At 32.5% G+C, this 16,675-nt stretch overlaps 1 protein-coding gene across 1 annotated transcript; it reads right to left on the bottom strand.

Moving 5' to 3' along the window:
• Nucleotides 1-291: 291 nt before the first annotated feature.
• On the bottom strand, nt 292-2,387 carry LOC120208191 (glycine-rich protein A3-like). Its single transcript, XM_039207523.1, has 3 exons — nt 2,359-2,387; nt 858-1,179; nt 292-663 (listed from the first exon to the last, which is right to left on the bottom strand). Exons 2-3 carry the CDS (start codon nt 1,138-1,140, stop codon nt 419-421), a joined length of 528 nt encoding a protein of 175 aa, XP_039063454.1. The 5' UTR covers nt 1,141-1,179; nt 2,359-2,387; the 3' UTR covers nt 292-418.
• Between the last annotated feature and the right edge of the window lie 14,288 nt (nt 2,388-16,675).

Raw genomic sequence — 16,675 nt, forward strand, 5'->3', positions numbered from 1 at the left:
TTTCTATTAGTTTTTCAGGTCGCGGATAAGTTTCTTACATACTGACAACACAGTAAGTCGGTAATACAATTAATTTAAGCATTAATTTTATATCATGTCATGATTTTATTAAGCTATTTTCTATTAAAGTGATCATCTCTTACTCTTCATTTCATATCCTATGAGAACCCTTCAAAGTTCAAACATACAAAAAAAATCATAAAAAAAATTACTCATATCAGACATGTTACACCTAATGCAAAACCTGAGTTTCTGAGTAAAATGGATCACAAAGCAACACTCTCTTTCCAATGAATCAAATTCATTCATATATATAAAAAAAACAAATTCATATGTTTATTGGAGGGGCAATCAAGTCTAAACTGTTAAAAGCGCATGCTAGTATGATAAGATTCGTATTCGAACACACACCGGGAGTTTACTTCCACTTCCTGCCAAAGAACTTGCCCTTATGTCTGCCAAACATGCCATGCTTCCAGCGCTTCCCAAATTTCCCATGCTTAAATTTCCCATGTTTGAATTTTCCATGACCATGGCCGTAGAAACCCCCGTGTGCAAGATGATGAGCTCCATGTGACAAATGGTGAGCCCCGTAAACAGCAGCCGCTGCCGCAGCACCTCCGGCTAGTAATCCTCCCACACCATGTCCATGTGAACTGTGCCCTGTAAATTTCACAATTCAGGTTAAGTCATGGTATATTGATGCAAATGAAACTACAATGTATGTATGTAAATTAGTGAACCTCATTCAAGAAAACTGAGACTTTTTTAGTATCAAAGAAGATGAATGTATACTTCAATCCAGTCAACAATAAAAAACAACAGCAATAGTAACAACAAAGGGTGATGGAACATACCCCCATGATAACCGGCTGGTGGATATCCACCATGAGATGAATAAGGGTATCCTCCTAGAGGAGGATATCCCCCTGGTGGAGGATATCCAGCTGGTGGGTATCCCTGAGGAGGGTAGCCTTGTGGTGGATATCCATGTGGAGGGTAGCCTTGTGGTGGTGGATATCCTTGTGGAGGGTAGCCTTGCGGTGGATATCCATGTGTAGGATAATGCCCAGTAGCATAGCCAGCAAGATGAGAAAACAGCCCTTTGTCACTAGATTCGCCTTCATTACCACCTCCCATTTTTCTTCAGCTTACTATTAGCGAGTCCAGCAAACTATAGGACATTCAAGTTGGTTCAAAAAGAAACAGAACAATGTTAGCTGAAACACACTCCCAACAAATATATTGAAAAGAAAATACTACAAAAAGAAAAATTAACAAAAATAATCAAGACTTGGGTGGGTAGTTTAATAAAGTTGGTTCACAACTTAGGAGGTACATATATACATATATGAAGAAAAAAAATCAGTATTATCTTCATGTCCATATATGGAGTGCAGAAAACAGTAAAAGATCAAGAAGTTTCAGCGGCATTAAAGTTCCATAATCTACATAAGTCCCACTCATGAGACAGATGCAATCATACAAGCTTTCCAATACCATTAACAATGCATTAATGATCACAACTGTGCTACTGTGGTGATATTAGCTAAGATTGTTAATTTGATTAGATTTATACAGTAAATGAAAAAAAAGTATCAAAGCAGATCATAGTGTAAGATCAAGAACAATTCCGCAAACGAACAAAGAAATTTGACACGAAATGATAACACTACATTAACATAAGTTGATAATTTCAAAATCGCATTACTAGACTAAAAGAGAAAAGGATGGAAACTTTTTTTAACGCATTGATGGATGTCCATACGAGGGATTCAATTACTACTACTTTTACACGATTCGCCTAACCTAATTTAGCAATATAATTGCACAATCACTTACCACTCATATATTTTAGGATGAGTCAGACTTATAAAATTCAAAGGGATGCAACATATTATTAATAAAAAAATAAAAAAATATATCTAAAATATACGATAATTTAAAATTTTCAGGCCGACCTCTCCGCCTATATACTTGATACATCGTTGTTCCCACTAATTTTACAGAATTCGCCTAACCTAATTTACCAATATGAGGGTAAAAGGTTCTTATACACGATAAATAATGAAATATTTTAAAATTCGAAACGATCTGTACAATTAACAAAACTTGAAAATAGAGTACTAACAATAGAAAAAAAATCAAGTGATTAAACCCCACATGCACAATAATTAAAAGGAAACAAACCCAAAGATAATACAGGATCAAAGATTTCATTAATTAAAGTCGAAAAATATCGAAGCGATGGATTAAACAAACGCGATAAACAAGCTTATATGAAGGAATCAAGAATTTTGGATCAAAGGAGAGATGAAATTCTTGAACACGAAAGAAAAGACGTGAGAGAGAAATTACCTTGCTGTAGCAGATTCTTCACCAAGAGATTTTATTGAGCGGAGATGTTTGAGGATGAACTTCCAATAAAAAATTTTAACTACTATTTATAGGAAATGAAAAGAAAGAAAGATGTGATTAAAGGATAAACTATAGATTTAGTATCTAAATTATTATTTTTATTCCGTTTTCATACTGAAATTTTATTTTTTTAATCATATCTAACGTTTTGTTTAAATTTTATTTTGGTATCCACCGTTAAAAAATTAATAAAATTGATAACGTGATATTTTTCAGTAATTAGGTGTCATTATCTTATGGTGAAACTTAAACATCACCATTAAGCTTTTAATGACAAGATACTAAAATGAAACTTAAACTAAAAATTAAGCATGATTTAAAAAATAAAGTTTAAGTACTAAAACAAAACAAAAATAATAATTTAAGTGCTAAATGTATAGTTTACCCTAATTTAAATTGGTTTTGTTGGTGGTGACGTGTTTTTGGCTCTGCGTTTCTTCAACGAGACTGCTTTTATGTGAACAACATAAATAAAAAAAGAGAAAATAACCTCAGTGACCGAAAATGTCTTATAATATACGATTTTGACCAATTTTTTTTCGATTTGCCAAAATGACCAACAAAATCGTAATGCGATCTCTAAATCGCAACGCGATCTCCAGTATCGCAAATCCGTTTCCAGATTCGCAAAGCGATTTTGACTATCGCAATGCGAATATGTAAATCGCAACGCGATTCTGACTATCGCAATGTGATTTTCAAAGCGTCATTAGTATCGCAATGCGTATTTTATTTTCAAATTCCAAACACGAATATTAATATATCCCGTAATCGCAACTCATAACCTAAAACCCTAAATCACAACTCAGTCCCATCTCCATCTCTCACTCTCTAAAGCGACATTCGTCCCCATCTCTGACGAAATCCATCCCCATCTCCGGCGAAATCCATCTATCTCCATCTCTCAGAGCCACCCTCACAATCATTCACGGTCAGAAATGGAAAATCAACCAAATCAACCACCGAGGGTTAGTTTTTTTAATTATTTTTATTTTGAAATTTTTGCATTATTATTAGGTTTTTCATATTGAAATTGATGATAAGTTTACTGGTAATTTCAATAATAGATTAACCATTTCACTTAGATTGCTTATTAAATTCATTCGATTGCTGCAATACTGCTAAACTGTTTAGTCTTTAACCCTGTGAAGTTAGTATTTGTCTTTGTTTTGTCTTTTGGTTGAAGTAATGCAATTCATTCAAGTTTCAATTTTAGACAATGACTATTTGAAACCGAGAATCACAACGTGAAATGAAAATCGCAACGACAAAATCGCAACGCGATTTTAGTTTCGCGTTGCGATTTTCTCGTTGCGATAGTCAAATTCGCGTTACGATAGTCATTTTCGTGTTGCGAATTTCATTTTCGTGTTGCGATTTTAAGTTTCATAAACTATTCTTCTTCTGCAAATTGAAACTTGAATGAATTGCATTACTCCAACCAAAAAACAAAGACAAATACGAAATTCACAGTGTTGCAAATTTAAGTTTGAAGAATAAACTACTACTACTCTTTATGTTTACTATTGTTTTTGGTTTATCTTCACAGTGTAGTTTTTGATATATCTAACTTGGTATGTTTATTGTTTTTGTAGAACTTTTTTTCGGCTCAATTGACCTTAAGGAATAAAATAAGCTTAGTCACTACAATTGCGTCGAAGCTTTCACCTGTACAAAGAAAATTGTTTGAGGATACTTGCTTCGGGCCATGGCTGAAAGTACAACATCCGGGTGGAGATGCTATGTTGACCCATTTGTGGCTTCAGTCCATGACTAGCGATCTACCCGAGAGTATAAAACGTGGTAATGAAGAGATATGGTTTCATTTTCCACCGGCGTATACGTGTTTTGGGCGGGAGGAGTTTTGCTTAATCACTGGTCTACGCTTCGGACACGATGATGTAGGTCGATACACTAGTCATATTACCCGCCCATCATGGTTATCCTGGGTTTTTCATGAGCTGTCAATGGAGAAGCCGAATTTAAATGTCGACGACTTGACGAGATTATTTAATAAGAAAGATGGTTTTACTCGGATGGATGACGTCGATGTTGTCCGAGTATGCCTTTTAGTACTTTTGCATGCCGGCTTTTTAGGCAGAGAGGCCAGACAACCTATTCCTAAGGACCTAGTATTATTGGTAGAGGACCTAAATGCATGGAACTTGTTTCCGTGGGGTTCGTATATATGGAAAGCTACCTGGAATAAGTTGTCGTCTGCCTTTGATGACCGAAAAAGTTTGTGTGGCGATGGTTCCAAATACATTTTGTCAGGCTTTATTTGGGCCTTTAAGGTAAGAATTTCTATATAATGTTTCCAAAATTATAATTAATTATTTAACAATTACTAATATTTGTGTATTATATTGTCTATAGATTTGGATATTTGAGGCTTTTCCCGGCATGCAAACATATGCATTAAAAACTTCAAATGATATTCCTAGGGCTATTTCCTGGAAGAGGAAACGGCGGCTGTTGGATTGGGAAGAGTTACTACGGTATACAACAATAAATGATGTAAGTTAACACAAATACTACCATATATAAACAAGTTATTACTAGTACACGTTTAACTTTGTTTGAGCTTTTATATTGTTAGGAGGCCAACACTCCATTACAGAGGCTGACACCCACGGAGGCTGAGCTTGCCACTGATTGGTGGCAAGCTAGTAAGCGTTTTTTTGATGGCACGGATGATGAGCAACCTCCACTTCGAGAGCCATCACCTGATCGACCACACTATACACCTCTACAACGAGAGCCATCACTTATTCCCTCACATCATCGAGCCTCTTCTCCACCATCACCTCATGATAGGCAACCGGCAAAGATGCCACGACATTTATCTCCATGTTCTCCACCTCCACCTCCACGGGATGAGTTAGGGGAGTTACGTGATGAGGTCAATGCCTTGCATGAGGAGGTCGGTACTTTACGCGATGACAATGGTGCATGGCGTGATGAGGTATCTACTTTACGTGGTGAGGTAGCCGCTCTACGTGAGATGGTAGCATCATTACAGAATGAGGTTTATACTCTACGTAACGAGGTAAGTTTAAGATTTTTCATATTTAACTTGATTTACTCGTAATTTCACTTAGATTAACCATTTCACTTAGATTGCTTAGTAAATTCATTCGGTTGCTACCAATACTGCTAAACAGTTCTAAAATAACCCTGTGAAGTTAGTATTTATCTTTGTTTTGTCTTTTGGTTGAAATAATGCAATCCATTCAAGTTTCAATTTACAGAAGAAGAATAGTCACAACTCGAAACTTAAAATCGCAACGCGAAAATGACTATCGCAACGTGGAAATGACTATTGCAACGCGAATTTGACTATCGCAACGGGATAATCGCAATGCGAAATAAAAATCACAACGTGAAAATCGCAATGCGAAAATAAAAATCGCAATGCAAATTTAGTTTCGCGTTGCGATTTTTATTTCGCATTGCGATTATCTTGTTGCGATAGTCAAATTCACGTTGCGATAGTCATTTCTGCGTTGCGATTTTAAGTTTCATGTTGCGATTTTAAGTTTCAGAAACTGTTCTTCTTCTGTAAATTGAAACTTGAATGGATTGCATTACTTCAACCAAAAGACAAAGACAAATACTAACTTCACAGTGTTGCAAATTTAAGTTTCAAGAATAAACTACTACTCTTTATGTTGTCCTTGAACATGCACTAAACCTATATGTTGTCCTTTTAAATGTTTATATAAGTGCTTACTTCTGGAATGTTATCTGATGCATTTATGAACTATGATAGAATAATGACTTGGGTGAATGCCGTGCAAGTTTGAAACATATTTGTCTTTTTTTTCACTGTTTAATATCATGTTTGTTTATTTACTAATTTATGTATTAATTTACTTTTAGCGGCTCGATAAGGTGGATGCTTTACGTCGAGTTTTTCTTGTACGACGGGGTTTATGCATCAGACGGCGTGCACGTGCCATTACGTCTTCGTTCACCCCAATAGTGCAAAGACTCCATAAGAAGAAGCCCGACTCACCTGTCATCGTTCAAGAGGCCTCTCCTATTGTTCAAGAGGCCTCTATCATCCCTCAAGAGTCCCCTCCCACCGTTCAAGAGGCCTCTGTCATCGTTGAAGAGGTCCCTCCCACCATTCAAGAGCCCGATTCACACGGCGTAATATGTCGAATTATTGAGAAACCCTCTCACGTGTCGAACATGATGGATGAGTGTTGGCTTTTGTATGAGTTACCGACCAGTACCATTCCGGCAGATGAAGTGGATAGGAGAAAACTACCGGAAACAATTTTGGATAATACCCTTTGGGCTAAAACCGCATTTGATTTTTATCTACATGAGCGGAGCCAGGGGTGTTACACTGATATATACAAACTCAACGATGATATGCATTTGTTGCTTGATCGGTCTTTGTGGGGTGTGTTATTAGGGGTTGAAGACAATGGCTATTTCGATGGGGGGTAAGTCTTATATTTTTCTTATATTTCATTTTGATTAATTTTTTTTTAAATTTATGTAATTCACTAATATATGTCTTTTTTTTTTGTAAAACAGCATATTGATGCATGGGTGTCACGTCTTCTAATAATAAGGAAAATAAGGAAAAAAAAAATAAGCGATATACAATTATGCCGACGTCTTTTCACGTAGTTCACTTGAAGAATCAACGAGATGAATCATATGTGTTGGGTAATGGACAAGCTAAACTTTATCCTGCATGGTGGGAGGTCGATAAGGTTAGTATTTATTTTTTAAATATTTTAAAGGTGTTCATAAATAAGTGCGTAATTGAATTATTACTTATGATTGCAGGTGTTTATCCCTGTTTTGGAACATAATCATTGGTTTCTCGTCGAGCTTCAACTCCCATCCCTGAAGACAATAGTATATGACAGCATGATAAATTACATATCATTGTATGATTTGAGAAATTCTTGGATGTGATTAATTATTGGACATATTCTGGAAACAAGAAGCCAAAGAAGTTCAATGTTACAGTTATCAGAGACGAGACCGCGCCACAACAAACGCAGCGAGCCAAGGGGATTGTGGTCCTCTCGTATGCATGTTCTTGGAGCGTTTGACGACAAGAAGTATACAGTTTCTACCTCCCACCGATAGAGATAGAGGTGCAGTAGGCTTGTGGTTTCGGTATTTTATGGCTAGAGCGATATATGCGAGACGCTGCCTACCTGCATCCGCGTTATGAAAGTGTCCATAAACAATTGGTAAGTCAAATACAAGTGTTGTTAAGTACCTAAAATTCAATAATTTGTTGTTTGTTGGTTTTAGATGTGTAGAAAGTGTTGTTTGAGCAAATGTTTGGTTTCTGCAGGTTAATCCTGAAGTGAGCTGCGTGAAATTGATGTATGGGTGCATAAACAACTGTCTAGGGTACACTTTTTTTGATTGTTTAATTGATTCTTAAAAGTTGATTTGTTTAATTGATGAGGAAAATAATAATTATTATTATTTTTTGCTTGTTTAATTGATTTGTAAAAGTTGATTTGTTTAATTAATGTGTAAATAATTCTTATTTGTGCTTGTTTAATTGATTGAAATGTAAAAGTTAATTTGTTGATTTCAATCTGCATCATATTGAAGGCAAAAGACCTGTTGAAGGTACACTTTCGCAACGCTAAACTCAAAATCGTAATACGAAAGTCAAAATCGCAATGCGAAAGCCAAAATCGCAATGCGAAAGCCAAAATCGCAACGCAAAAGTCAATTCGCGTTGCGATAGTCTAATACGCTTTGTGATTTTCTCGTTGCGATAGTTAAATTCCCGTTGCGATAATCAAATTCACGTTGCGATAGTCAAATTCGCGTTGCGATAGTCAAATTCGCGTTGCGATATTCAAATAAACGTGTAATAAGTGATAAAAACTGAACAGATCATAGCAATGTTCAAACTCAAGTTACTAATACATGTCTAACTGAAAATGTTAAAAGTTTACACATAAAATACACATAAAATGAATCTTTTCTCTGATAAGATAGCCTAAATACACTTAGAGGCTCTAAATTCATTTTATTTGCAACACGTAACATTATAGTTTCATAAGTTAACTTTTTTAATGACAGTTTTAGTAGAAGATTCATGAGTAAAGGAATATATTGTAAAACACCATAAACATTCTCCCATGACCCTCCAAAACACAAATCTATCCAAACATGATCAACATTAGATGATTTCATTATTGTAAATTAATTTACTAAACAAACGAGCTGCGAAACTAAAACATGTTGCCGGATGGGGAATGATGTTGTTGGATATAGGATGTCGTTGGATATAGGAACGGATGTCGCCGGAGAGAGTGATAGATGGAGATGGAATGAGTTGCAATTTAGGGATTTAGGTTATGAGTTGCTGATGCTGCGTAGTTATATACCCAAAACATTTGTGTTGTGAAACTAAAACCTGTTGCGAATTTGAAATTCAGCGTTGCGATAGTCAGAATCGCGTTGCGATTTTGTATTATCGCGTTGCGATAGTCAGAATCGCATTGCGATTTACATATTCGCATTGAGATTTTCTAAAATCGCAACTCGAATTTGGAAAATCGCAATGCGATAGTCAAAATCGCGTTGTGAATCTGGAAACTGATTTGCGATACTGGAGATCGCGTTGCGATTTAGAGATCGCATTACGATTTTGTTGGTCATTTTGGCAAATCAAAAAAAAGTTTATCAAAATCGTATATTATAAGGCATTTTCGGTCACTGAGGTTATTTTCTTATAAAAAAAAATAAACACGGCCGCTTTGTTTCCATGATATCTCTTTATTTTTGGTTAAAATATGTATCGAGTCCCTACACTTTTTATTCCCTTTATATTTAGTTCCTTATTTTATTTTTTGGAATTCAGACATTTTACTTTTTAAATGTAAAGATTATTGTATATTTTTTTATTACTTTGGGGTGAATACAATGTAGTATATGTTAGAGATGACTATCCAGCTCAGTTGGTAGAGCACAAGTTCTTAACCTTGAGGTCGAGGGATCGAGTCCCACGGAGGGCATTTCATAATTCGAAGGTCTTCTACGGAAGCTGCTCTCAACCTGGTGTTGGGGGCAGCCTACTATCTTACCTCCCCCTTACCCCATTACATATGGGAACAAGGGACAACCATTTTACAATGTAGTGTATGTAATTAAAATAATTTTCGATCATTTGATAATGAATGTTCATACACTCTTGCATACATGGTGCTCAAACCCGAGACTTAAAAAAATAATCTCTTAACTATTGAGGTCTCTTGGTTGGTGCAATTAAACTACAATTGTTAAAATTGTTAAAACTCTTTTATTAAATTTAAGCTCGTTATAGTGTCATATTTTATTTTAAATTACCACATGCTAAATTAATTTTTTAATTTTAAAATATCATATGAAAATATTTATAAAAAACTAAATTGTATTAAAAAATTAAACTTAAATTTTAAATTTGAAAAAATTAAAAAAAGTTAGATGTATGAAAACAAGAACAATATGTTTAAAATTTTAATGGAATAATGTCAAAATTAGTTCCCAACATTTATTAAAATGATTATTTTAGTTTTTACTATTTTATAGGATCATTTTGATCCTAACGTTTAATTTTAGAACAAAAATGTTCATTATGTTTGATTGAATAGACCTTAAATCATTATTCCTTTTTAGAGTATTTTGACTTTCAATATTTTATTTTAATATAAAAAGATTCATATTTAGAGCGTTAACTATTTGTTAAATAATAATTATCATCTATAAAATATTCTTTTTACTTCAAAATAAAACGTGGAAAGATACTATTAAAATACAAAACCACAAACAACGAACATAAATGAAAAGCAAAAGGAATTAAAATAGATTTGTGGAGCTTCCAATAATTGCGAATATATCCTCAACTATTATATATTTAGCAGTGAAAGGACAAAAGGTGTGGAGTACTATTTATTTTCCTCTTGAGGAATGTACTATTTTTATTTTTAACTAAAACTTAATTAATTAATTAAATAAATACATAATTAATTATACTTATTTTTTACTTGAAATTTATCTTGAGCTTAAGAATATTAAAAACTATTTCTTTACAACAGAGGTAGCTGATGTAGTAATAAGAGAGTTGTCTTTCCCATGGGAAGACATGGGTTTGAGAATTCTTAGTCCCCAAACCTCTTCTTTTTCTTTTTCTTTTTCCTTTTAGGGTAAACTACACATTTAATATCTAAATTATTATTTTTGTTTCATTTTGATATATAAATTATTAAATTTTATTATTTTTTTAAAATCATATCTAACATTTAATTTAAGTTTCATTTTGGTACCATGTCGTTAAACTTAACAGAACTGTTGACCTGACATTTTTTATTTTATTTTCGATGATGACATAGTTTTACCTTATGGTGCAACGTCAACAGATCTGTTAAGTTTTTAATTGTGAGTACAAAAAAAAATTAAACTAAATGTTATGTATGATTTTGAAAGAAAGAAAATAAAGTTCAGGTACCAAAACAGAACAAAATTAATAGTTTAGGTACTAAACTTATAGTTTACATAACTTTTAAAGCTTACAACAATTGAGGAAAATTGCAGTACGCATCTGTATAGAATCCTAGTGTTCACAGAATGAACTCCAACGTTTCACCAGTTCGATATGATTCTTAATTTCCACAGAATCTTCCAATTGAGCCACCAAATTTAGATTTCATTTAATTTAGTCCCCTAAGTTTCAGGCTTTAATTCAATTAGATCCTTAAATTTCACATATTTTCAGATTAATCTCAATTTTAAATTAAATTCAACATTCAATAACCCTAAGGTTCAATTAACTTAGACAAAACTTTTAGATAGGATTTCGAGACATTACATGTTCAATTATACTTAACTCGAAATGATTGATGATAAATCTATTTTCAAAACATACTCACTTTTTGAAAAATTTATCGTCGAGCTAGAACGGTTTTGAAACATGCAATACGATTATAGGAATAACTAAAAGTTGATAAATCTTTGTTTCTAATAAACAATACGAATAAGAAATTTTGGTTATAAACTTTCAAATTATTTGTGAATTTAGTTTAATTTTAGATAGATTTTTTAAAAAAAATAAAATTTTAAATATTTTTATATTGATTATGATAAGCTCATCATCCACTTGACTATTTAAAATACCTAAAACCATAAAACAAAATAGTAATATTTAAGTAGTTTAAATCTTTAACTTTTTTATTAGTCTGGAGCGTCTATAAAGTATTATCTATTTAAAATATTCTTAGCAATTGTCACGGGTGCACACTCTAATGACGCAATGCTTGAATTTAGGAGCTCTAGAGAAAATAATACTCTTTTTACCACTTAAATCACTTAATGAATTAAAATATTTAATTATCTTTTGATTTAGTTGTAATGTAATTAATTTTAACTCCAAATTAACCTAATTGTTATACACAATTAACGTAATTAATTTAAATTTCAGCTTAACCTAAAACTTTTTTCTTACAATTTTACTTAAATAAATGTATTCTCAACTATGTAATGAATGCAACAATTGGACATAGTGGTAAGTAATTAGATAACCTAAACATGATAGACACATAAATATTTATTCTTATAAATTTGTGATATACATATTTAAGGTTAATTTTTAATATTAATCCGTGCAATATGTATAGATTACAAATTTAATTTCTATATTCTAATTTGATATTTTTTTACCTGTGCTTTTAAATTTTAAAATTCCACTCATAATTTTAAAATTAAATTTTAAATCATTTTTTATTAATTAATGTATTATATACAAATTATAGAATTAGTTGCGTTTACTTTTTAAATTAATTAATGTATTAATTTTAAATTTTAAAATTCCACTCATGTTTAAATTATTTTTTATTAATATAAACATTTGACCCATATTTAGATAATGAGATTATTCACATAAATAGATATTATAAAAAAGAAGTTGCGTTTACTTTTTTGGGGTCATGATAGTGGGTACAATGCCTTTTTCCTTAGATTTGTTTCAATAAATAAATTTATAATTGAAGATTCCAAAAGTTCCCCAAATAATGATGGTTATGGGCAGCGCCAAGTGATTCGTTAATACCCCAATCACAAATGCTTCCGAATATGTTGCATTGCAAAATTATATCAAACATTTTATTCTAAAACAAAGTTCTTTTAACAAGTCAAGTTGAGAATCCATCTAGTAACATTGATGATTAAAAGAAATGTTATTTTTTTAGAAGTCACAATTGCATCTGCATGATGTATGTACGTTATTAATAATAGAGAATTTTTTTTTCTAGTTTAGACTAAGAGTTCAAAGTGTACCACCATCATTTCGTATGCCTAACATTGATTTTCTTTTTCATTATTAATTAAACATATATTTTTGTAACACCCCCTATATGTACCCAATTTGGATACGAATCTGAGGTGTCACATTGACTTTCCAAAACTTTGACTCTTTGAAATTCATTAAAAATTTAAACTTAATGGTGAAATCCTCATACAAAAATAAATGTCGAAATTCATAATTCACAATGAAAATAAATACTTAATATATTTTCATTAAACTTAAAATAGTATTGTTACAAAACTGATCAGAGCATTCCAATTTAAAACTTTATGATACATGCCAACAAAATTTCAAAATAACAAAAATAAACACCTACAATTCAAATTGTTCTGATCTAATCGTCTTCAAATGTATGTTGTCCTTTCCTAGCTTCACTCCTCGGATCTTTTTGAACCTACGTGTGAAAACACTCACACGCTAAGTCGTGGATTTAGTGAGGCATAATGAGTAAAAAAATAAAGCATTTGCTTAACATTTTCAAGAAACATTATCTATAAAAACCAATATACTTTTCATATACATACTTATAATCTTATACACTATTTAGTTCATATCAATTTGTTTAAAGAGCCCAACGCATATTATTGAGAACTCAAGGTATGTGAGTACATTGAGGTTGTGCATTATAATTGCAGTTCAAACTAACGCGTAGAATTTGCACCGAAGTGCCACGTAGAATATGCATCAAAGTTCCACATAGAATTTGTATAGAAGGACCACGTAGAATTTTTCCCAAAGGACCACATAGAATTTTCCCAAAGGATCACGTAGAACCCTCGACTCTTGGCATGTCAATTATACCTCTAATTTTCATACATATACTTTGGGCTTTAACCATATAATTATTTTTCATTACATTATTCAAAGTATCTCTTATCCACGTATAACACATTCTCATAGAACATTTTTCATATAGAACACATTCACATACACAAAAAATCAAAACAGTACGTCGGAAAATAAAATTTATATAAAACATCAAGAAGACATTACATAAAATAAATAAAATTGTTTTCGATCGAAAACCTTTTAGGTTGGCTTATCGCAAGCCGTCCTTATATATACTATAAAATAATAAATTGCACTCACCTCTGCCTCAAGTAAGTCCTAAACGAAATCCTTTTAACTTTCGGTAAATCTCTTTTCTACGTCGATTCGTTCGGTACGCTTTCGATCCATATCTACACATCAACATATACAATATGAATACTGAATTCCAATTAATGACTAACCAATTTGCATTTACATAAATGAAATAAAACACCTAATTTAGTATTTCTGACTGAATAGTATTGGTACTCTATCCACAGTACCGATACTTCTTTTCTATGGTACCGATACATACTTCAGTATCGATACCATTTTGGCATTCTGGAATTTCATCTTTAATTACAATATCAATACCTTACCGTTGGTATTGATACCTCCACATCAGTATCGATACTAATTCAATCAGTATCGATATTGTTCATTTGATTCATACATTTTCCTTCAATTTAACCTTGTAGTATCGATATTGTTCTTCCAGTACCGATACCGTTCATCTGATTCATACATTTTTCCTTCAATTTAACCTTATAGTATCGGTATTGTTCTTCCAGTACCGATACCCTTACCCATAATTCACTTATTTTAAATTCAAACTTTACCCAAAATCCACTTAAATCTTTTACCCTTAACTCTATTCATGCCCTCAAACTCATTATCACTTATCCCAACAAACTTACATCCATAAATCCCCTTTTAACATCCAAATTTCACCATAGAACACTTAAAATTAAAAATCATACCCAACCTTAAAACATGTTTCCAATCCTTTCTAATACTTCTAATTTCTTATTCAAACCTTTGACAAGTCAAATATGGCTTTAAAATCTAACTACTAACCAAAATTCATGAATTCATTTAAAACCCCATTTTACTAATTCACCATTAAATCCTCAATCTCTTAGTTTCTATTCATTTTTAAGCTTTTCTTAAGCTTTTATATCAACCAAAGATTCAAAACCAACCAAAAAATGAAAGAAATAACCACTTTAAAAGAACTCACCTTGGCAATGGAGGTTTAATGTGGGAGATAAGAAGAAGTGAAGATAACCAAAGTTCCATACTTTTCCTTTCCTTATCTCTATTTCCTACATGATAAATATCCTAAAAATAAATATTAAATTTATTTCCTTCTAAAAGACCATAATGCCCTTCCATTCTCCATGCTTTAATAATAAGTCCTAAACATAAATTTCCAAAATCATTTCTTGAAATTTTTAAATTATCAAATTTAACCGCTAAATTTTAAATCCTTACATTTTAGTCACTAACCTGATGTTTAGGGTATTAGAATTCCCCCTTAAGAAAATTCTTCCTCAAATTTTCACTGTAAAAAGAGATGAGGAAATTGTCGTCTCATATCCTTTTCACGCTCCCATGTCACCTCTTTTACTTTGTGATTTCTACAAAGATCTTTAACTAATGGAATCGTCTTGTTCCTTAGTTGTTTATCTTCTTGTGCTAAAATATGCACTGGTTCTTCCTCATAGGTCAGGTCAGATTGAACTTCTATTTCTTCCGGTGCTATAATGTGAGAAGGATCTAATCGATATCTCATGAGCATCGAAACATGAAAGACATTGTGGATCTTTTCCATTTATGGTATCAATGCTAACTGATATGCCACTGGTCCAACTCTTTTTATAATTTCATATGGTCCAATGAATCTAAGACTGAGCTTTCCTTTAAAACCAAAACAAATAACTATATTCCAATGAGAGACTTTCAAAAATATTTTATCTCCTACCTGATACTCAATCTCCTTTCTTTTTAAATCCGCGTAGGACTTTTGTTTGTCTGCTACAACTTTAATATTATGTTGGATCATCTGGACTTTTTATTCTACTTCCTTAATTAAATCAGGGCCCATTACATTCCTATATTTTAATTTAAATCGATTTAATGGTGTTCGATACTTTCGTCCATATAAAGCTTAATAGGGCACAATCTTGATAACTATTATTGTAAGCAAACTCTGCAAGCGAGAGATACTTCTCCGACGATCCATGGAAATCAATCACACATGCCCTTAACATATCTTCTAGAACTTGAATCGTCCGCTTCGATTGACCATCTGTTTGTGGGTGAAAAGTCATGCTAAAGTTTAATCGGGTACCTAAGGCTCTATGTAAAGACTTGTAAAACCTCATAGTGAACCTTGGATCTCTGTTAGATACTATTGAAACTGGCACTCCATGTAGTCAAACTATCTACTTAATGTATAGTTCAGCATACTTATCCATTTAATAATCAGTTCGAACATGAATGAAATGCGCGATCTTTGTTAATCTGTCGATAATTACCCAAATTGAATCCTTTTTATTCGATCTCAATTGTAACCCCATTACGAAATCCATCGTAACTCTTTCTCATTTCCATTGAGGAGTAAAGATTGGTTGTAAAAGTCCTAAAGTCACTTGATGTTCAACTTTCACTTGTTGGCAAGTTAGACATTTTGCAACAAACTCTGTAATTGCTTTTTTTCATGTCTGGCCATCAATATCACCCTTTTAAGTCTTGATACATCTTGTTTCCTCCTGGATGCATAGTCAACGGACTACAATGTGCTTCAGAAAGTATATCTCTCTTCAACTCTTCATCATTTGGAGCACAAACTCGGTCTCTGTAGTATAAACATCCATCAGACTTTACTTCAAAGTATTTGAATTCACCTTTTTCTACTTATATCAATCATGTTAAACACTTATCATCTCTCATTTGGGACTCATTTATTCATTCCAAAAATAAAGGTCTTAGATTTAATTCAGTCATCAGAGCACCATTGTCCTTTAATGAAAATCGGGCATCTAACATGCATAAAGATGCAAAAGTCTTTCGACTAAGTGCATCATCTACAATGTTAACTTTCTC

This window comes from Hibiscus syriacus, unplaced genomic scaffold, assembly GCF_006381635.1.
Source record: "Hibiscus syriacus cultivar Baekdansim isolate YM2019G1 unplaced genomic scaffold, ASM638163v2 tig00016004_pilon, whole genome shotgun sequence".
Taxonomy (NCBI): Eukaryota; Viridiplantae; Streptophyta; class Magnoliopsida; order Malvales; family Malvaceae; genus Hibiscus; species Hibiscus syriacus.

Coding starts and splice junctions, on each gene's coding strand:
- LOC120208191 (XM_039207523.1), bottom strand. CDS start 1,140: ATGGGAGGTGGTAATGAAGGCGAATCTAGTGACAAAGGGCTGTTTTCT. Junction 664..857: donor ACCAGCCGGTTATCATGGGG/GTATGTTCCATC, acceptor TGAAATTTACAG/GGCACAGTTCACATGGACAT.